At 33.9% G+C, this 22,002-nt stretch overlaps 1 protein-coding gene and 1 long non-coding RNA gene across 4 annotated transcripts; one reads left to right on the top strand and one right to left on the bottom strand.

The window, feature by feature from the left end:
- Window positions 1-455: 455 nt before the first annotated feature.
- LOC111073235 (homeobox protein Nkx-2.4) lies at window positions 456-20,266 on the top strand. Of its 3 annotated transcripts, XM_022365453.2 has the most exons (7): window positions 456-771; window positions 3,528-3,999; window positions 5,397-5,608; window positions 9,068-9,219; window positions 10,896-10,991; window positions 17,376-17,462; window positions 19,567-20,265. In XM_022365453.2, the coding sequence occupies exons 2-7, from the start codon at window positions 3,575-3,577 to the stop codon at window positions 19,996-19,998; spliced, it is 1,404 nt and encodes a 467-aa protein (XP_022221145.2). In that variant the 5' UTR covers window positions 456-771; window positions 3,528-3,574; the 3' UTR covers window positions 19,999-20,265. The 3 variants fall into 3 exon arrangements, with proteins under 3 accessions (XP_022221145.2, XP_022221148.2, XP_022221147.2); XM_022365456.2 differs by lacking the exon at window positions 3,528-3,999 and having other exon boundaries at window positions 471-771; window positions 19,567-20,262; XM_022365455.2 differs by lacking the exon at window positions 456-771 and having other exon boundaries at window positions 19,567-20,266.
- LOC111073236 lies at window positions 4,259-4,945 on the bottom strand. Its single transcript, XR_002607681.2, has 3 exons — window positions 4,605-4,945; window positions 4,497-4,544; window positions 4,259-4,439 (listed from the first exon to the last, which is right to left on the bottom strand). It is a non-coding gene; the product is annotated as an uncharacterized LOC111073236 (long non-coding RNA).
- Window positions 20,267-22,002: the final 1,736 nt, after the last annotated feature.

The raw sequence follows: 22,002 nt of genomic DNA, 5'->3' as shown, positions 1-22,002 counted from the left end.
CAAATTCAACAACTTGGAAGAAGGAAATCTGCAGCATTCCTGAACTATTTAAAAACCCATAGGCTCAGCTGGGGTTGAAACAACATCTTTGTTGCTATTGGTGGACGGCTTTTGTCAGAATAACGATTCAAATGTATATGTACATGTATTTAACGTTATATGAGCAGTAGCCATCTCTTTCTGGTGTACTTAAATCGACATGCCATTGTTGGTGCGAGTGAAACCAAACGAGTATAACGCGAAACGAAGGCAGTAGGTAGCGCTGTTACAACGAGCAGCAGTAACCTCACGGCGAATTTGCTTCCAGCCCGCCCTCAATATTTCTCGAGCTCGTATTGGCTGGCTAAAGAAAAATGAATAAGCAATATTTCATGTTTGTTTTGTTCAACGAAGTGTATAGCCAGTACCAAACACAGCACAAAGTCATCGTTAATAGGAAAAACTTATTCGAGGGCTATCCAGAAGCCATCTGAGGAGTACTCGTCAGTACTGTTCAGACCTCTTATTTCATTTGACGGAATCGTGTCGAGTGGATATTCATAATAAATTCACTGACGTGGGCTTATATGTGTTGAAATTTACATACATACTTATATTGTGCTGAAGAAACAAAAATCAGGTGTTACATATTCTAAGTGATTTGGCAGTAAACATTTTATCTTCAAAATCAAGCTTAAAATCACCAGCTAAAATAGTTCAACATCAAGTCCATGTTTATCAATTTATTATATTCGGGTATATACTCTGCTTTATGTTTATATACAAAATTGAGTGAGTTCAATTCATTTGATTAAATTCTTACCGTAAAAACTGTGAACCTAATTACAAAGTAAAAGTGGATCTAATTACAAAACCAATTTAATTTAACACGACTTTGTTTCGATGAATCAAAGATTCCACATTGAGGCTGTTAAACTTTTACATACATAAATATGTTAATATTGATATTTGGTGTATATACAGACATATGTATGTATATAAGTAGCTTAAAGTTATAGAAAATTTTTGGTTGGTTTCTTTCCATGCTATTTAAAGTGTAAATGATTGTTATTTTAGTAGTTTTTGTTACAGTAAAAAAAAACCAAAAACATAAACATAAACTTACATATGTACACACAACATACATACACATTGAATTGTAAATATGCGACTATAAGTATACGTTACTTTCATACATACATACTCGTGTGTGTATTCGGAGAAGAAATTAAGTTTCGATTGTAAAGATCAAACTATTAAATGACAAGTTCCTTATTTGTATACAATGCATTGATTAAATTTTGTATTCAATTGTAACCTTATAAATATGGAAAACTGAAATTCATCTTCACCATTTTATATAAGCCATCTTAAAATAGAGTTTCCCTTGATTTCGAAAGAAGTAACATACATACATACATATGTACATATGTATGTATATAAAAATGAATCTGAATACTTGCTTAACTCTTTAAATATTGACGAATGGTATCCTTATAAAAATTAACTAAAGCAAAAAGTATATTTTTAACGCACATAAATTATTCGGACAGTTTAATGGGTTCTTCATTTAATATTTGAATATTTCAGCTAAAAAATATTTTGTTTTTGCCGCATTTCTTTATGATGTCCATAAGTCCTCGACACAACCTTTCCCCCAAGGTATTAGTGCCCTATGGATTAATATTGACCCACTAAACAAGCTGAGCCAATTGCAAGGATTCTTTCGATGAAATTTTGGGCTTCCGTATCCTTTTTTCCAACATGCTTCATGGAAGTTAAGTCAGGTAACTGGAGCTGAGTTTTCAGCTGGTTGCTGTGTGAAATGAGCAAGATTTGTATTTTTTTGGCTGGTACAAGATTGGCTTTGGATTATGCCCAAGTTTAATGGCACATGTATGCAATTTGTCAGTCAAACTATCATTGAACATGTACTTGTTAGTTTTACCATTAATGAAGACCATTTGTACAGCTTCAGCTGCACCTATACACCACTATACAAACCACTATGTTCCCTCCGCCATGCCTTACAGTTGATATCCGATTTTTCTCATTGATGGGTTAACTTACTTTTCGCAAGGTCCATCAATTCTAAATATGTCCTATTTGGATTCACCAGTTAAATCACATACTCCAGAAATTAATCTGGCTTTGTGTTCCTCCAAAAGTCTTGCGAAAAGTAAATTAAGCCTTTTTGCTTTGGTTAATTTTTATGAGGATACCAAAGTAGAAAATTAAAATATATTTTTATGAACAGATAGTAGATATGTTGATCTTTTTCTGTTTAACTTAACTGTACGCCAAGTTATAGGTGTTTAAAATAGAGTGACAAGGGTGTCCGAATAATATATGTACTTACTGTATGTATATATAATATATATAATAATTACGTTCATACGCATACCATAGTACTAAGATACTACTACAAAATTTAAATTAAAAAATTATCTGAAATCCATACCACATTTTAACGCACAGATTATAGCATATCTAACGGATAGAGAATAGATATCTACACATGTATGTACTTACATGTGTATGTGCAAATTAATAAGGTGCCACATCCTTCTCTCCGTCAGCTTAATAGTGATCTCGATATAACTATGTACAAACTCTCCTTTTTTTGTTAACGGAATATGTAGAGGTGTAAGTAAATACATATTTACATACATAAACATACATATGGATATGAGGGAACAGCCAACAGTGAGAAACATTTTTTTTTCCGAAGATGATTAAAGCTGAAGGTTAATATTGTTTTTTTTATTAAATAATACGAGCAGAAAAAAAAATAAAACCACTCACACAAATAAATACAATCAAAAGTATCGCAAAATGATAAATATATCAGCTAAATTAAATCAAAATAGGATGTTACGATTTTCGTAAGGGTATTGTATTAAAAGCTTGGGTGGCTGAAGTTACCCTTCCTTTCAGTGAGAGTTATGCTTCAGTTCCTACAAGAACTAAGCTTTTCAACATGGCTTAAGTAAAACTTTATTTTTATGCGCGGTATGAGTACACATATTTACATAGAGATGTATGTATATAGTATATATACACATACATATATATATATATCCTTAATCAGCATTAATAGCCAATAATATTCCTGCTTGTCTCTTATATGCTGAATTTTTCATAGAAGTTTTCGCAAAAATTGATCCGAATTTTGATGTTTGATATTTCTGTTAACAGAATATAAATTAATGATGTTTTATATATGAAACTGCTGTAATTTAAACAATATTATTTCTAACCACTGGCGTACCCAGGGGTGGCAGCTTTCACCTTTCAGAATTGTTGCCATTTCTACTTGGGAAAATTAAAAAAGCTGTACCATTGTGCTTTTAATTGATTATGTAGCTACATTTCAATGGCTTATAGAATACGTTTAACGTATGATAGCATAAACGTAGATATATTTAGTTCATATACATGAGATTAAATAGGTTTAACCGTATAGCGTATTTTTATATGAGACACTGTAATTAGCAATTTCGTTTACAATTATTTGAAAATACTAACAACTTAAATTCTTATTCTAGAGTTATAAAAATACGTGGATTTGCAAGCTGGTGATAAATTACTTCGTATGTCAGCCTCAAACCTTATTGATACATCAATAAATGAAAAAAAATGCTATAGAGAAATAACTATAAATGGAGAGCCAAATTTAACTGCATTAAATGAATCGGATTTGGTTATGAGTTTATCTCCAAAAGACATACTTATACCTTTAGCCATTTCCCAGCATCACCAACTGGAGCCTCCTACCAAATTAAATATAAACCAAACATCGGCACAGAACCCGATTTCAACAGCAACCGCTGTAGCGGTTGCACATCACCATCATAATATTTCAAATATTCACCACCTTCAGAGCCTGCATAGTCAGCATCAGAGTTCTTTATTTAATAATAATCACTCAACACCATTTAGTGTCACCGATATTTTAAGTCCAATAGAGGAATCATATCGCAAACTGGAATTAAACGGAAATCCCCCATCTCCGTTTCGGTAAATATAATAAGTTAAGCTGATAAGTTGAGTAAAATGGCAATTGGTAGATATTATACTAACATTTCCTAGTATACTCCTATACTCTTTAAGCTGAACCTTACAAAATATAATATTATTATAATAAAAGAACTAACAGCTTATAATACAGATTATATCTAAAGAGCTTTATTTATTAATACATATTTTTGTACACCAAATCTTTTTTAGAATTCGAATAGCATATAAAAAAAGTTACATTTAATAAAAAAAAAAGGACAAAGTCGATATTCCGAGCATATAAAAAAACGTACATAAAAGTATATGACAAACAATATTCAAATTCAAAGCAATTTTGATCAAGTCATATCCGTCTGTCTAATCAACCGTATGTTTCAATTAAATCTAGTCCCAAAATTTTCAGCTCTCTGTTTATTGCTGTGCAATGCACTTCTCTTTAGCTGACATAGAAATACGAAGGTTATTCACAGCGTCAAGATGCAAGTGTTGTTTCATACTTAGCGTATTTTTATTTTTCGACCACTCATTATAATTCCAGCTTTCTGCTATAGATGTATGAATTTATGATAAGAAAAAGTATATTGTATTGTATAAATAATACCTACTAATATTATATTGATTAGCGTCGTTTTTAGTCAGTCTTATGAAAAATTATTGTCTTTATGCAAGCTTGCATAAGTCATATTTTCTCAGAATTGTTCTCATTTGTTGCACTAGATTGGAGCACTAGGTTACAGAAATGGACGTACAGTTAAATATCATAGTACATATGTATGTATGTATGCACATGATTGATTGCTCTTGTTTTAATGGTTTACAAAATCCAGCTGGCTCTTGCAAAAAAAAATTTGGCCAGATCGACTCGCTTTCTGATTAAAAATATACATGGTCTTAGGATTGAAAAAATTAATTTTCTTACGATATACCCTTTTACTGCGAGCACTAGTTCCGTCAGCTATGAATAAAAAGTTTGTTTGTGGGAATTACAAAAATATGCATGTCTAATTTTATTATTGTACTCTTATCTTCTCATCCTTACCGTTCCCTTTAAATACAGACAAATCTCTAGTTGACACGATATTATAATTATGTTATACCTAGTATCTCCCATAATTGATTATAATATTTATGACAGCCAGAATAACGAACTTGCAGAGATACACCATAAAACCCTTTCGGTAGCTTTCCCATTGAGTTATTGCGAATTTGCTTAAAAATTCGTAGTTCCTTGTTAGCGTGTATCTTGTAATTGGAATATCGACTATTGACGTTCTTACTTATTATAGTTTCTGCAAAGTAAAAGTAAATTTTAAACAATGGATTTATATAAAATCACAATTTATATTCATTCAATTTAAATTAGTAGCCATTAATGTCGTATGAATATATCTTTATAGATCCAATTCAAGTGGTAGTAGCATAAATTCCCCTGGAACATTAAGTGCTTCAACTATGGCGAATCCATACGCTATGGGATCCTTATATCATAGTCCGGGAGTGCAAAGCTATTGCGGACCAACAGATAATTTATCTCTAGCCGGCCACTACACAGACATGAGAAGCTCTGCGTCATGGTACGGATCAACGGCCAATGATCCAAGATTTGCTAGTAAGTATAGAATAATATACATTAACATACATACATATGTACATATATACATACATATGTATATTACAATTAGTAAATCTTATTTTTTAAGTCCGAAATGTTTTCTGTTTATTTATCGAAAAGACTCAAAATTTCGTTGAAATAGAAGAATACGCAGATAGAGCACAATCGGAATATCGAAATATGACATCTTGATCAATAATATGTGTACATAAAATGTATATACACTGACGAGCAAAACTGTAACACTAATTCTGTACTCTCACTTTAACGGTCTGTAGTTTGTGCTCTGTTTTATGCATGCTAACGATCTTAGTCTTGTTTTGTTGGTGAATCATTTGACCAGTTTTTTTGAAAATTCGAAGCCATTTGATACGCCAGAAGAAATTTGACAAACCAAAATGTAAAAAAAGTCAAATGTTACAGTTTTGCACTGCGGCTATATTTTAAACAAATATTTTTATTAATAATTTTTTAATAATGTGTCCACAGCCTTTTAATTTTTTTAGTTCTCCTATGCGATTTGCCATTTAGAGTTGCACCATTGCAGGTTGAATAACGTACCATACATACTTTTCCTCTCCCACAACTCCATCATTGCACTTGGAGAGACCGCATATTTCAGCAGCTGCGATTTTAGATGGTTCCATACATTTTAAAAAAAGATTTATATAGGGAGATTATGGTGGATACTTTATGGACTTAAATTTTTGCCATGACACTCAATTTTTTACCAAAAGGGACGTGTGTTTTGGGTCATTTTCTAGCTGAAAAATGCATTTTTCACCACCAAGACCCATATTCTGGAAGATTCTGTTGCAGAATGCTTAAATATTGTTCCTTTCATACTATTCCATCAATTAACACCAAGAGACCAACTCCAACTCCAAGCCATAATTGAACAGCCACCGTGCTTGACGCTGACTTTAAGTTGGTTTTGCTAATTGGTGACTGGATTGTGGGATAAGTTTATATGGTTCAGATAAAACAAAAATTAATCGTTTTGAGTCAGACACTCCTGGTATTGGACTAGAGATCCCAATATCCAGTCCCCAAGTACTGTGCGGCAAACCGTTAAGCACGGTTGTGGCTCAATCATGGTTTGGGGCTGTATACATAAAAATAGAGTTGGTCCTTTGATTTTAATTGATGGCATAATGCAAAAAGAGCAGTATTTAAACATTCTGCAATAGAATCTGCCAGATGCGATCCGGAACATGGGTCTTGCTGCCGAAAAATGTATTTTCGTCTATTTTGCTAAAAAATGGGATATTGAAGCAAAAATTTCAAGGTGCCACCACAATCTCCAGACATGAACCCAACTGAAAATTTATGGAGCCAAGTCAAATCGCAGCTGGAGAAATATGCAATCCCTCCAACTGGAATGAAAGAGCTGTGGGAGAGGGCAAAGGACGTTTGGTACTCTATACCCCCTGAATTTGTGCAACGATACACCCAAAGTATGCCAAATCGCATTAAGGAACTCAAAAAATCTAAAAAAATTTCAATAAAAATATTCATTTAACATATAGCTGCAGTGCAAAAACTGTAACATTTGACTTTTTTTACATTTTGGCTTGGCATACATATTTCTCCCGGCCTATCAAATGGCAAAAAATTTTCAGAAAACATAGTAGACTTAATCACCAACAAAACAAGATCTTCAGCATGCATAAAAGAGAACAGAAGATACAGACCGTTGAAGTGAGTCTACTGACATCGTGTTACAGTTTTGCTCGTCAGTGTACATATTTGTTGGATCGAAGCTGATTCCTTTTCCCCATACCATCTTCAGAGATATAAAAAAGTTGTTTTAAATAAATATGCAAAATTCATGTAAAATATTTTAATGTACATACATGCATACATTTGTAATTATATTTAATTATTATAAATAATTATAATTGACAGAATCAGACATTCCTACCGGTCTCATTTGAATAAATGCCGTGTCAGGATAATCACCGCAATCTTTAAAATATTGTGCCTTTCTGACTATGCATTCCAGAAAAATATCAATATAGACACATACTTACCAACATATGTACATATATACATATGTAGGTGTATGTATGTGCATATTTAAAAAACTGTTCCCAAAACATTCTATCACAGGAAAATAAAGAAACAAACAAAAGTTCCCAAAAAAAGTACTTGACATTTTTTGGATTTATTTTTCACTTAGAGATATTCATAACTGCCTAGTCATGCAATCAATGTAGATTCTTATTAATTCTATGTTTATTCAAAAATAATTATGTACTAATGCTGCGGTGCGTAATGCTCGACCATAATTTACCCTATTCTACCATAAACTCACACACACACACACATACATAGCTACAATTTAGGTATATCGTCTTATTATGCTGGTATACATATGTAATTTTTAAATACTTACGCGAACCTTACTCGTAAATTTACATAAGTTCGTACGAACCGCCAATCTTCTGAATTCAAACCTGCAACGATATTTTAAATGTGAACTAAAATACCCAGCAACTACCCTATGTATTTCAGGTATGAACAGGCATGTGTGAAAATAATTGATTTTTAAATTATTTGGTTGTCATTGTTTATTTTAGAAATGGAAAGATGATTGTGGACTTTTCAATTTACGGCCTTTCAATTTTTTTGAATGTTTTTTTTTCGGATGCATGTACATCTTTGTGTTTTTATATGCATATGTGTGCAGTACACATACATATGTGCATACATATTTACATGAATTGTAAATATGTACGTATGTATGTATGTACATATATGCATATGGACATGTATGAATGTGCATTATTGGATATTGGTTGGTTTTGGTATTGGTTGGTATTGGTCTGCCTATTCTAATGGGAATTTGGGATATTAATCGATACTTATCATTTTTGACTGCCCATATCGTCTGATCTTTTTTAAAATGTACGTTTTAGATTTAGGGAAATTGTTCAAATTATAATGAACAACATAGCAGAACAGCTCCCATACTGGGCGAAACCTGCCGGCCAAATTCCAATGTCCAATAAAAAAAAAGATTTTGCCATACAAATAATTTTTTTTATCATATATGTATGTATTTGCCATTGATGTGGGGCTTTGCTTTTTCATTTATAAAAATTCGTTTTACGAATCTAAAGAATCTACTCAAACAACACATTTAAAACAAAAAATGTATGCTTGTCTTCCATAATATCCTATAACTCCAATAACATTGGGGTTCAGTATTTGAGGACGCGGGAATCAGAAATACAAAAATTACCTACCAAAAATCCTTAGTAAAAATAACCACGGGGACAATTGTATTGATAGGCAGACGATATCGACGAAAAAACCAGCTATGAAGTTTTTATTTATAGTTTTTTAATATGCCGATTAGTTAACTGTAACATGCACACAAACATATGAATTGCGTCGAGGTTTTTTCAAAGCGTTATACATATATAAATTAAAAAATGTTTTTTTTTTCAGTATCCCGTCTAATGAGTACAACAGCCAGTGGATCAATGGGTCACATGGGAAATATGAGTGGATTAGCAGCGTGCAGTGTTAGTGATACAAAACCACTACAGTTTCCTTTGGCGCAGAGGAGAAAACGAAGAGTTTTATTTACTCAAGCTCAGGTTAGTAAAAAAAACATAATCTTTCCCAACGACATGTGTCAAAACATTGTATAAAACAAACTTGTTTTCGAATTGTATAAAATTATCACTGTAGTTCTATGAAATTAAGTGAATTAAGTGTAAGCAAGTAATGAATTAAGTTGGTTCAAATGTCCTTTTGTTGATCTGTCTGTCTTCCTACCTTCCTGCCAGTAAGGAATTATACATACATAGGTCTCAAAGCATATACATACAAACGGTCATAAGCATAAGCTAGAGATTCGACTAATTAGTTTGATATTTCTATTATTATCACAAACGTATTCAAGGGCGGAATAAGGTAGTTGTACAAACTCAGTCTGTATTCATGTACATAGGTTGGTTTAGTGTAGATGTATTTAACATTGCAAAAGAGTTAAGGAAAACAAATTACTGTTTCCAGCAATTAAGCTTAATTTTTTCTCAATTATTCTGTGTATTTCATAGTGATTTTATTGTATGGATAATAAGCGCCTGTTGAGTTTTCTTACAAAATTAAAATATTTAAATACACATGGACATTGCACATATGTACATATGTACATACATTTATACATACATGCATACATGTATGGATATAGAAACTGGCTTTGGGTACGGGCGAAATCTTGAGCTTCCCTCTATTTTTAATTCTTAAGCGTTCTTCATAAGTTTTTTTAATATTATCGGAATCAAAAGGAATTTTCTCACATAAAGCCATTTTGTTTACCCTTAATAATAATTTTTTTCACACGTGTACTACCAATGGTTTGCATCAGAATAAGCAACCTACGTACGTATCTACGTATGTACATATTTATTGAAAGTATCACAAATCTATAGTTTCTGATTGCTTATTGCTTCCTAAGATAAAAAGATAACAATTTTACTCGAACGCGAAAACCCTAATTTAAGATGCCTAAGAATTGGTAAATTTTGACTTTATTCGAGTATGGCCAAATTAACAATAGAAAGTTTAAGGAATGATTTTCAATAAATAATGAACCAGCAGGTCTGTTTATTACAACCTCTTAGCTTAAAAAATCATGTAATTTGCTATTAATCCATTTTCGTTTAATTTTAAGGATGTTTATCCGTACACATATATATGGGGATTCATGCACATATGTATGTATGTATTTTACGTAGAGACACTTACAATCATTTATAAATAAGCACGAGTCCGTATGCATGTGTGTATATATACCCATACAAATGTATGTATGTATATTCAACGGTAGTAAGTAACGTACGGCATGTGCAAACAGGCATTTGCACAAAGTAAACATAAACTCATAAAAATATTTGTATTTATTTAAGACTTCAAGACTTCAAGTGTACGGTAAATATAAAATTCGTTTTTCATTATAACATTCACAATATTCGAAATGGATTTTACTTGGCAACCAAGCTATAACAACAAAGACAGCATAAAAGAAAGAATAAACGGTTCAATAAAGTGGCCAGGGTATTAATGGGGGATTTTCAAGGTCCAGTTCAATACAAAATCATAGCAGTGCGTCACTTTTCTCCGTAACAATTATGTACAATGCACACACATTAAAATATGGAACATACCAAACTTGTATATCAGTGTGAAGAATCGTGAAGCTATACATATGTATAATACACATAAAAAGATATGTATTTTTATTGTTTTTACATATATTATATTATAGGTCTATGAACTTGAAAGAAGATTTAAACAGCAGCGGTATCTATCTGCACCGGAACGAGAACACTTGGCCAGTCTTATTCACTTAACACCAACACAGGTACGCTGAAACTTTTAATTCGGTATCTCGTAGTATAACTGTATAGAAGTATTAAATACATTTTTGTAACGAAAATATCAAGTGACTTACATATGTATATAAAACTCATAATGGATGCTTAAATATTTGATCAAGCGAGGATCTTGTGTGTTTTTCAACACTAAAAATGCGAACTGGAACAGGTAGAAACAGTATGAAACTAACTTCGGCGCGCCGAAAATAAAACAACAATCAAACATGCTGAGAACCTGACCCTAACCCTCGTCAATAAACAAAAACCTGTGCAATATATAGTGCGAATTTAGCTAAATCATCGTGAGCTATGTGAATGTTTGGTTGGATTATCTCTAAAAATAAATAAATCTATTTTGGCCTCATCAGACCACTATAATATATATGTATATATAATAATGTATGTATATGTATATATATATTAGCTGCCATAGGAACAAAGTAATACGAGAGGGAACGTTGTGAGTCGCTTCGGTGGCCGCGACACTGTTTTTATATTCAGCCAGTATATATGTACATATACTTATACCTCCGCAAGAGGGCGCACACTGCACGTCGAAATTTTGACATACCCTTGGTCTAGATTTTAGATCTAGGCGCTCATCTAGATGAACAGACTGAGGGACAGACAGACATGGCTATATCGACTCGGCTACTGATGCTGATCATGAGTATATATACTTTATGGGGTCAGAAATGTTTCCTTCTGTGCGTAGCACACATCTACTTTGTTGAACCGTTAACCCTTAACTCTTCAACTACGGGTTTTTTTTTGTATCAGTTTATTATAATTATTATCGGGTAACAGTAAAAATGGGAGAATATTTTACAGATAATTTAAGGGTGAGAAGGGGTGCCAGAATAACTTGCTGGACTATGCCGTTGCGCAACCGCTCCAGCTCTCTCAGCTTCCGCAACACATCTGATGCGAATTCAAACACCCGGGACCAGTAGTGTTCGCGTATCATCTTTCTCGTGAGGACACCTACGCTTAGGTGTCGAGTCTCCACCAATGTCCAACCGCTCTGTGAACCTTGGGCAGGTGAAGAGTATGTGCTCCGCGGTCCCCTCTACGCCGCACGTCGGGCAGTTTGCGTCATCGAGGTGCTCAAATCTATGGAGAAAGCTTCTAAAGTAGCCGTGCCCGCTTGGGTTAACCAACAAGGTAGAAGTTGACTTCTCCATGCCTCCTGGGAACCCACCTACCGATGTCTGGTAGTAGGCTATGTGTCCATCATCCCTTTTGTGAGATAGCCCGGCGGTTCAGCCATCTAACTAGGCTTCTTTCCCTCGCCGCCGTCTTTATACGTTTCCTAGCTGCCGGGGAGTGGTTTTTGTGTGGATACGTCCAGCTCCAACGAGAATTCCATAACCTCATAACCGGTGCGCCGCGTCTAGCCCTCTCCCGTAGGACTTGATCCTCGCTGACTGAAGCAGAAGTCTACTGCCTTGTTTGGGTCTCCTCGTGATCAGCTTCAAACGTGACAGTGTCCTGCCTAGAACTGCTGCCTTCTTGCTGGCTGCCTCAAGGTGCTCACGGAAGGAGAGGCTAGTGTCCAGCAGTACCCCAAGGTAGCGGATTGCTCGGGTGGCTTTTGAGGTTTCGGCAGCAGGACTAGCTTTTGGAACTTCCAAGGGTTTGGGAATACTCCTTCACGGAGGCACATGTTGAATACCTTCGCGAAAGCCGATGGGTGCGTGGTCATAGCCAGCTTGATTTCGGTGTCGGTGATGCCATCCGGACCTGTCGCCTTGCCGGTTGGGTTTGCAGCAGCAATTTCCACGATCCACGAGTTCGCGACGGGCTGACAGCTGGGCCGACAGTGGGGAAAAAGCATTCACCTTCGTCTACGGGCATAAAAACCAAATAATGTCTCAGTTTTAAAGATATCTCGAAATCGCTGATAGTTCGTTGGAACCGTCCGGAAGTCTCTATACTACATATATACACATATCATACATATTTATATATGTACATATGTATGAATGTAAACGCATACCTATGAACAATTGGTTAACCTATTAATTTTGGTTTGCTCAAACATAATATGTATGCATTATCATTATTAATATTATTTTATGGATTATTATTAAGTACCTATTATTATAGGCTATTATTCTATTATTATCAAAAATAATAATGACACTAGTCAACGCAATCCAACATTAATTCCTTTTTTTCTGTTGACTATTTTTATCAAAGAATAATATATCCTTAAAACATACAAAATAATTATTTTATTTGATTTGAGTGAATTTTAACATAACCCATTGAATTATTACGGTACGTCGTTCATACTAGCTCAACTTATCTTAAAATTGGGGGATATCCAATATTATTCAGAATTATATTCTCTTAGGACGGTTCTATATTGAAATCCGAGAGCAGACCTAAAATTTCTGAGCTATGGAACAATGTGAACGTCTTGAGGCAAACATTGAAAGAAACAAAAATTAATAGAACAAGAAAACGCCTGGAAAAATATTTTTTGTACTATTTTATAATCAGATTGAACTGAATTAAGTTTTTGACTAGAAAGGTCTATTTGGTCTCTACAAAAGAATACCTACTTGTAAAAGTGTGAATGCACGAAATATTAAAGGTTATGCCAAAAACTCTTCCTATTTTGGTAGTACGTAATTTTAACTCTATAACAAGCAATTTATTTGAATCATAATTGTTTTATTGTAAAAACTTTTTTTCCCCCGAGTTCAAATTTCTTTCAAAACTCGATGTTGCACCAACACGGGTTTATGTTTAAACAAAATTAAAAGAAATTAATAAAAATACATAGATTGAATATTGTTTGAGCTTGTTTGTTTGATGCAGCTAAATTAGATCTTAGACATTAGATCCGTACAAAATATTGTAATTAATGGTATAACATAGATAGAAACATACATGTATTAATGGGCGAATGCACATCAAATTGTAGGTATAAAGAGTGTTCAGGGTTAGCTGTTTAGGTATGCGTTTATGTATACATATAAACATGCATGTGTATGTATATACGTATAGTTTAATAATTTAGATGCTTTACTACCTTTTAATAAGCACAATGGCATGCCCTTTAATTGTAAAGAACATGATCAAACAATGACCACTTTCAATACACTTTAAGGGTGAGTTTAAAATGTATTATTTCCTCATTGTTCCTTAATGCATTTTTATCTTTCAAAAACAGCCACTGTTGTGAGCGCATACAATTTTATTTGCTCTGGATCTGCTTTATTCAAAGGTAATCAGCATCCATCTTTATGTGGGTAGGCATTGTAGAAAATTTTCAAAAAATTCAACTGAAGGGTGACAATACAATTCAAATGTTTTTATTGTTATAACACGTCGCATCCTAAACCTATTGTGCGGACCGCAAAAGTAATTGCTTAACCTAATGACAATTATGTGTTAAGTGGTGGGCATTGTTGTTATCACGCCCTTATATTTGTTCACTGATGTAAATATTAGTTAGAGCCTGCGTTTTTTAACGGCGTTATATCAGTAACTTGGACGTTATTCTGTTTGGTTGATCGCAAATGCGCTAAGCATCATGCATATTGGAGGAATCTAACGTCAATGGATAATCTTATTATATTATATTTAAGATAAATAAAATTAATTTCTTTTTATAAATCAATAACGTTTTAATCTCGATTAACCCTTAAATATTTATTGTTCTTACAAATTTAGAAAACATTAAAATTAAATTAAAATGTAACTTGCGTTCTACAAGAAAACTCTAAGTAAGCTTTAACCTTGAAGACTTATATAAATTTCCTGAGTGGTACTCAAATGTAACAGTAGAAGATGGAGAATGGAATGTATAAACATACATTCATATATATATATATATGTATAAAGTATGTATATACCCATATGTATGTAAATGTGTGTACTTGATCACCATCAATAGCCGAGTTGAGATGGGCATTTTCCAATTTTTTGTTCCCAAACCACAATTTTGAAAATACGATAAATTCGAAAAGACATTATCATACATACATTACATACATTTTTGCGATCATTATTATAGCCAGAATGAAGAAAACAATTTTCCCTCACCACTGCCCGCACACACTCTCTTTCTGTCACAGCGCTGCTTCCATTACACTGCCCTCACAGTAGCAGTAAGTAACAGTAAGGGATGAGTTTGCCATACACATATTGTTTTTGCCGCTAATTCTATCCTGATGCAAGTCAAAACTCTTCCTGCCATAAACTTTCGAGTTTTGTATTTTTAATATTATCATGGAGACAAATAAATCTATAGAAAGAAAATGAGTACCAATATTATGGTGGCTATTGTGCCTCCCTGCTACTACCAGTTCCACAACAAAGGCACACTGCTCTATATGGGTCTGAGAATGAATAATTTTATAATGCATTTTCAATTTGATCTATCGATGTCCGTCCGTTTGTTGTTCCTAAGAAAACCGATCTGTCTGTTATTCAGTAAATCATTTGTTTGAGTATGAGATTCTACGAGCCGCAACAAGTTATTTAAAATGGTTCCTATAATAAATAAGGATATATTATTAAGAAAGATTTCCTCTAGTTTTAGATAACCAAATACGTACATTAGAGTGGACTGAAAGGGTATTTGTAAATTAGTCTGTTCCTCTTAAAATAAGAAAAACCGTTTATAGACCGTGAATTATAAAAAATGTACGTGCAAAAACGAACTTGCGATCAAATATGTTTTTTTTTTTTACATAATTTTAAATTTTCGTGTTTTTTTACACCAAATGATGAAAAGTGCAATAAGTTAAAAAAAATTATACTTTTAAAACCTATGCTCATAAACAAAAAAAAAGTGGATGGATCAATTATCATGCTATGACATTATATTTTGCTAATGGCCATATGACATTAGACTTTGCTAACTGATTAGCTGGAAAAATAGAGATGGCCTTATGGGAAATGCCTGCAGTCAGAGCGAGAGAACTATATGCGTCAAGCTGGCCGTCCCGTTGAGCTGGAGCAGCGCTGCGGCAGAATTAATCGGTTGTTTTACTTTGCGGATACAATTGTTGGCTTGGTGTCCGTGTTCTGCTGGAAAACATCATTGTGTGTCAAGTAGTGCCTCCGTTTTTCTACTAAAAGCCATTAGACCTGTCTAGAGACGGCTACGAACAATAATGTTGCATCCCTCTCTACGCAGCAAAATTGTCTAAGTCTAATGTCATATGGCTATAACTGACAAGCTGGAAAAATAGAGATAGCTATATGGGAAATGCCTGCAGTCAGAGCGAGAGAATTAATCGGTTGTTTTACTTTGCGGATACAATTTAGCTGGCTGGGTGGCTGTGTTTTGCTGAAAAACATAATTTTGTATCAAGTAGTGCCTCAGTTGTTCCACGGAAAGGTCCATTAGACGTGTCTAGAGAGAACCATAATTTTGAATTTTGTCTCTCATGCTATCCCTCTCTTCGCAGCAAAATTGGCTAAGCTAAGTCTAATGTCAGTATTTGCTGGTATTCGTTGGTATGTTTCTAGCCGCTCGAAAAAGATGTCAATGTTCTATCTTCCGCCAGGTACCCTAGCAAACACAAACGTAAACATTTCAAAATGAGAACAAAACACCAACTGAAATATTAAAATAATGAAGACAAATTGAATCTAAAAGGGTAGCTATATGAAGGAAAATTTACTGCATATTATAATTTATTATTTTTATTAATTGTTATGAATATAAAACGAATATTGTTTTCAAATCATGTTTTCTTCACGGTGGTCGCCGGCGGTTCTGCTGCTGCTGATAGCCAGACACATTTTAATTAAATAAAGTATAATATACCTTACACATATACTAAATATTATTAATAATATATAATTATAAATGATTATTATAACTATGGGTTAAGCGCACTCGCTTCCCTCGAGCGCCAACCCCCGGTTTACTCGCTTCGCTCGCTCACATCCTTCTTCACATACTGCGCCTTATTAACACATCATAATTTTGTATTGATTCTGAAACGGATGATAAAATTATTATCCGTGTAATCTTATTAGAAGTAGTTAATTGTACAGAAGTGACATTCCACCCGATATTTTATTTCTGTGCCTCTTCTTTTCTTCTTCTTTCTCTTACTCACACACACCCCCCTCATCTTCTTCTTCCTCTAACACACACCCTTTCCCCATCCTTCTTCTTCTTCACCCACTTACTCAGAAGAAGAAGAGGTGCAGAAAATAAAATATCGGGAGGCGAACGAAAAAAAACCCTTATTACCTCGGCAAAAGTATACAACTTACAATCTTAATGTCCATTTACCATTGTACTGTGAGATTCGGCGATACAATTCAATCCTTTTTCCCTAGTTTTGTATGCATTTAAGTTATTGACTAATGGGTTATTATTATTGCTATTCTAGGTAAAAATTTGGTTCCAGAACCACAGGTATAAATGTAAAAGGCAAGCGAAAGAAAAGGCAATGGCGGAGCAAAATCAACACAATCAGGTAAAAGAACATATATTTAATAATACTTACTGGCTGTTATTTTTATAGTGCAGAGGGTTTTGTATCCGCTAGTTTCTAACTGTTTTTAATATGTAGCATGAGAAGGCATGTATGTATATGTATGAGTGTATGCCTATATTCGTGGCTAAGGATAAGATATAGACTAAAAAAATGAACATGGCGCAAAGTGTTAGCCCAAAACTAATGCCAATTCACTAAAAATGTGATGGCTCAGATAACACTAGTCAACTCTAGAATTAGGCTGTGGCCCAAAATATAGATTCTTTTAGATTGCGGGGTTTAAAATTTTTTAACGAATTATTGTTTTTTTTTTATGGTGTATTTTTTTTAAAAGAAGATATAGACTAAAAAAATGAACATGGCGCAAAGTGTTAGCCCAAAACTAATGCCAATTCACTAAAAATGTGATGGCTCAGATAACACTAGTCAACACTAGAATTAGGCTGTGGCCCAAAATATAGATTCTTTTAGATTTCGGGGTTTACAATTTTTTAACGAATTATGGTTTTTTTTATGGTGTATTTTTTTTTAAAGAATTTTTTAAAATCTGTTATTTTTGTTTTGTTTTTTTTTCAGAGGTAGTGCTTCTATTTTTTACATAACATAAGTATCTTATATCTAGTTGCATAGAACTTCACAGTTCTGAAAAGCTGACAAACGCAGCTATAAGTCCGACCCAGACACTTTGTATCTTTGTATACCTTAAACGACGCCTAATTATTGCACCTATACACAAAAAAATAGAGGTCACAGGATATAATTTTTTTTCGACTTTTCCCGAGTTTTTAAAGTCAAAATTTCGAAAAAAAAAATACCGCAAAAAATGATGAAATTTGAATTTAAAAGCTTAATATCTTTCAGGCGTTAAGCTGCAGATACAAAATGTCTGGGTCGGATATATACCTGCATTTGTCAGCTTTCAGAACTGCAAAGTTCTTTGCAACCAGATATAAGATACTTAAGTTATGTGAAAAATAGAAGCAGATTATAAAAATTCGTTAAAAAAAATTTCACCATAAAAAAAACGAGAAGGAACGTGTGAGTCGCTTCTGGGGACGCGACTCTACTTATACCCGTACTCAGTCAGTTATACATTTTTGAGCTTATGATTTTTTAGAATTTAGGAAAAAAAAAAAATATTTTACATTTTACATTTTTTTGCTACATCTGTTATCTACATCTACATCTACAATGTATATTTTACATCTAACATGTAGATTATAGATGTACCATTCATATTCTACATCTCCTCCGCTAGGGGTTGCTCGCGCACTGAACGCGGCAGAGTGTGCGAGCGAGAAGGAGAATGAGTTGCGTCGACGTTTGCCGGAGGGGGAAGGGGAAGCAACTGAAAATGAATTTCTTCATTCTGGCTATAATTATGATCCGATCTGTTTCAGATTCGGCAATCTGGTAGATATGGTCATTCTCTACGATACTGCGTTTTTAGTTTTATTATATCTTTAAAATTGTGGATGCCACAGATTTTCGTCCTTTGTGGGGGCGGAAGGGGGCGGGGCGAAATTTTGAAATACACTTGTAGCAGTGTGATATCACATGAGTCTGGAAACCAAATTTGGTTCCTCTAGCTTTTAAAGTCTCTGAGATCCAGGCGTCAAACAAGACGGACAGACGGACAGACAGACATGGCTCTATCGACTCGGCTATTGATGCTGATCAAGAATATATAAACTTTATGGGGTCGGAAAATTGTCCTTCTCTGCGTTACACACATCCACTTTTACCACAAATCTAATATACCCCTTAACTCTTTTTTGAGTACGGGTATAATAATTAAGTACTACAGAAATTTTTAAATCCGGAAATCTATCAGAAAAAGTCATTTTGGTTCACAGCCTAATTAAAAGTTCAATTTTGTCAAGAATGGCATTGTTGACAATTTTTATAACATAAATTAAATTAGATTAGTCCACACGCGACAATTTTACTAAAGAAACCGGCTTTTGTCCGGTATTCATAGAAAACAGCGCTAAACACAGAAGGAAGTGTGTTAATTAAGTTTAATTAACTGCAAATTATGTTAATTTTACTAACCTACTTTTATATTTATTTCTTCTTTTAGTCTGCAAGTTCACCGAGACGTGTTGCGGTTCCGGTCTTAGTTAAGGATGGAAAACCGTGTTCAGGAAGTAACAACACAACTCAGTCACAAACGCATGCTAATAGCTCGACACCCTCGGGCAACAATAGCAGTGCTAGTAATAGCGGAAATGCCAATAGTGGAACAGTAGCAGTATCTTCCAATGTAACGAGTGGCCTCAATCTTATATCAGGAGATGCACCTAATTCACACTCACCTGATACATCTTCATCTCTACTTGCAAGCTACGGAACTGTTGGAGGTTCCAATGTTGCTATGCTACAGCAGCCCTGCAATAATACTCTCATGTCAAACAGTTTAGCTATGGCATATAGAAACCAAAATAATTTTATTTCGAATGGGCATCAGCAGCAGTGTGGAGGCTATTTGCCATTGCAAGGTAGAGCATGGTAAATATTTATACATAAGTACGATTCTTTCGGTAGTATATTCCATTCGGTTATGCTGTATGTATGTATGATTTAATGAAAAAATGTTTAGACATAAAGTTGAAAGTGTTATATTGGATATCAATTTCATGAAATGAAATATACATATGTTTAAATTATACCTAACTGTAACAGCAATAGTAAAAATATTTTAATATAATGTCTCCAAAAATCTCAATAACATAATGGCTTAAAATAAGTGTAAATAAATAGGCCAATGTATACAATAAACAAACAAAAATAAGAAATTTATTTTTATTGTATAATTTGAGAGGTGGCTCAAAATTAACCATTTTCTGCATTCATGTGGGTGTCAAAGCTTTTACAATCTATATTAGTTAGCAAGCTTAAGAAAAATGACGCATAGATAAAAATATTAGGGTAATAATGGGGATATAGGAAATTCGTGCAAAATAATGTAACTGCCTGATCAGAATTAATGAGCGAGTCAATATAGACGTTTTCATCTAATTGATTATTTTCGGGAATTAGGAAAGCAAATTCCAGGTGTGACAGACACTCTCGGCTGACTGTCTCTCTCTTTCCGTTTAAGGTTTCGCAGTTAATGGTAACTGATTGGAAAAAGGTAAGTTTTCAAACCCGGCATTTAATCGAAAAGAGTGCTACTTTTCTTTCACTCTGCCGCTTGTCACACCCAGTTATCCCTCTCTTCCCTATCTGCCATCCTAGTCCCATCCTAGTCGGCTCTCTATGTTGACCCCGAGATTAAGGACTAGCATATTGTGGGCCTAAGCCAAGTCCGTGAAAGATTCGCCATGGGAATGGGATGTGGGATTTCAAATTCAGAAATTGAACTATTTTGTTGAAAATGCTATTTTCTAGAAGGAATTTAATAAAAGACGAGAAGTCTGTGAGTCGGTTCTGTGGATGCGATTCTACTTTTATACCCGTACTCAGTCAGTATATAAATATGTAAGCTTATCACGATACAGAGTAAGAAGAAAACGGAATGCGCAGCACCGTTATGTTAGAAGAGTACAGCTATAGTGACGCGTGTGACGTAGATAATGTACGACCGAACACCTGGTTCGATGTTGGAGAACATTTAAGCGTAGCAATTGAAAATAAATTTGTTTTTATTGTGACGAGAAATACACTTTTAACAGCGTCACATCACAGAAATCTGAATACAATACAATTTTCTCATTTATACCATTTGAAACAAAGAATATATTGAGCAACATCTCTGCTGCGTTCTCTAATGGCCGACTACGTAGGGCCGTTTAGTTAGCATGGGTTAAATTGGAAAATAACTAATATCTCCCAAAGGGTGCAATTGTTAATGTTTTAATGTTTTTTTCTTTTGTTTTTTTGCTGAATGTCACCACTATTTTTTCGTGCAGTCCAATGCTCGGCCAAATATGGACTTCTTTTATATTCCGCTAAAAATGGAAAATAGTGCAAAAAATGACGTTTCTTAAAAAAATCGAATAAAATAGAATCGCAAAAAAATATTTATTTTTTTGTCTAAATTCATATTTTAGATTTGTTCCAATAATTAGGGGAAAAAAATTTGTTCGTCTAGTTTGAGTACTTTTTGAGAAAAATGCATTAACCTTTGCCTTTTTAGCACGGTTTTCTTCATTTTTTCAAAAACATAAAAATGGTCCAACTTTGAACAGCGATTATAAATCTTAAATTTTTTTTGTAAATTATAAAATACTGGTTTTGAATAGCTTGATCAATTTCTAATTGAAGTGTAACAAAAGTTTTCCCAAATTCAACCACGCGATATTCGACTTTTCAGCGAGTTTTCGGAAAACGAGCCACTGTGCGACGGTCAGGAGAAGTTCCAAGGCATTTGCTTACACCAGTAAGTGCATGCCAGTTGCGTTAGTGGAATTCCAATTTGATTGCCTGAATGCCTGGATAACGTAAAGGAAGAATGATTGGAACAGCCACCAACCAGCACAAGCTGGAAATTATTTTCCATGTGCATTCAAAATCT

Source organism: Drosophila obscura, unplaced genomic scaffold (genome assembly GCF_018151105.1).
Source record: "Drosophila obscura isolate BZ-5 IFL unplaced genomic scaffold, ASM1815110v1 contig_109, whole genome shotgun sequence".
Classification (NCBI taxonomy): Eukaryota; Metazoa; Arthropoda; class Insecta; order Diptera; family Drosophilidae; genus Drosophila; species Drosophila obscura.
Note: the sequence above shows the minus strand (reverse complement) of the source record. Positions and strands in the feature narration are given on the sequence as shown.

What these genes read in the sequence shown, in the direction of transcription:
- LOC111073235 (XM_022365455.2), top strand. Translation starts at nt 3,575, where the DNA reads ATGTCAGCCTCAAACCTTATTGATACATCAATAAATGAAAAAAAATGC. An exon ending in TTTTATTTACTCAAGCTCAG is followed by an intron (nt 9,220 to 10,895) that starts GTTAGTAAAAAA and finishes ATTATATTATAG; the next exon opens with GTCTATGAACTTGAAAGAAG. An exon ending in TTCACTTAACACCAACACAG is followed by an intron (nt 10,992 to 17,375) that starts GTACGCTGAAAC and finishes TTGCTATTCTAG; the next exon opens with GTAAAAATTTGGTTCCAGAA.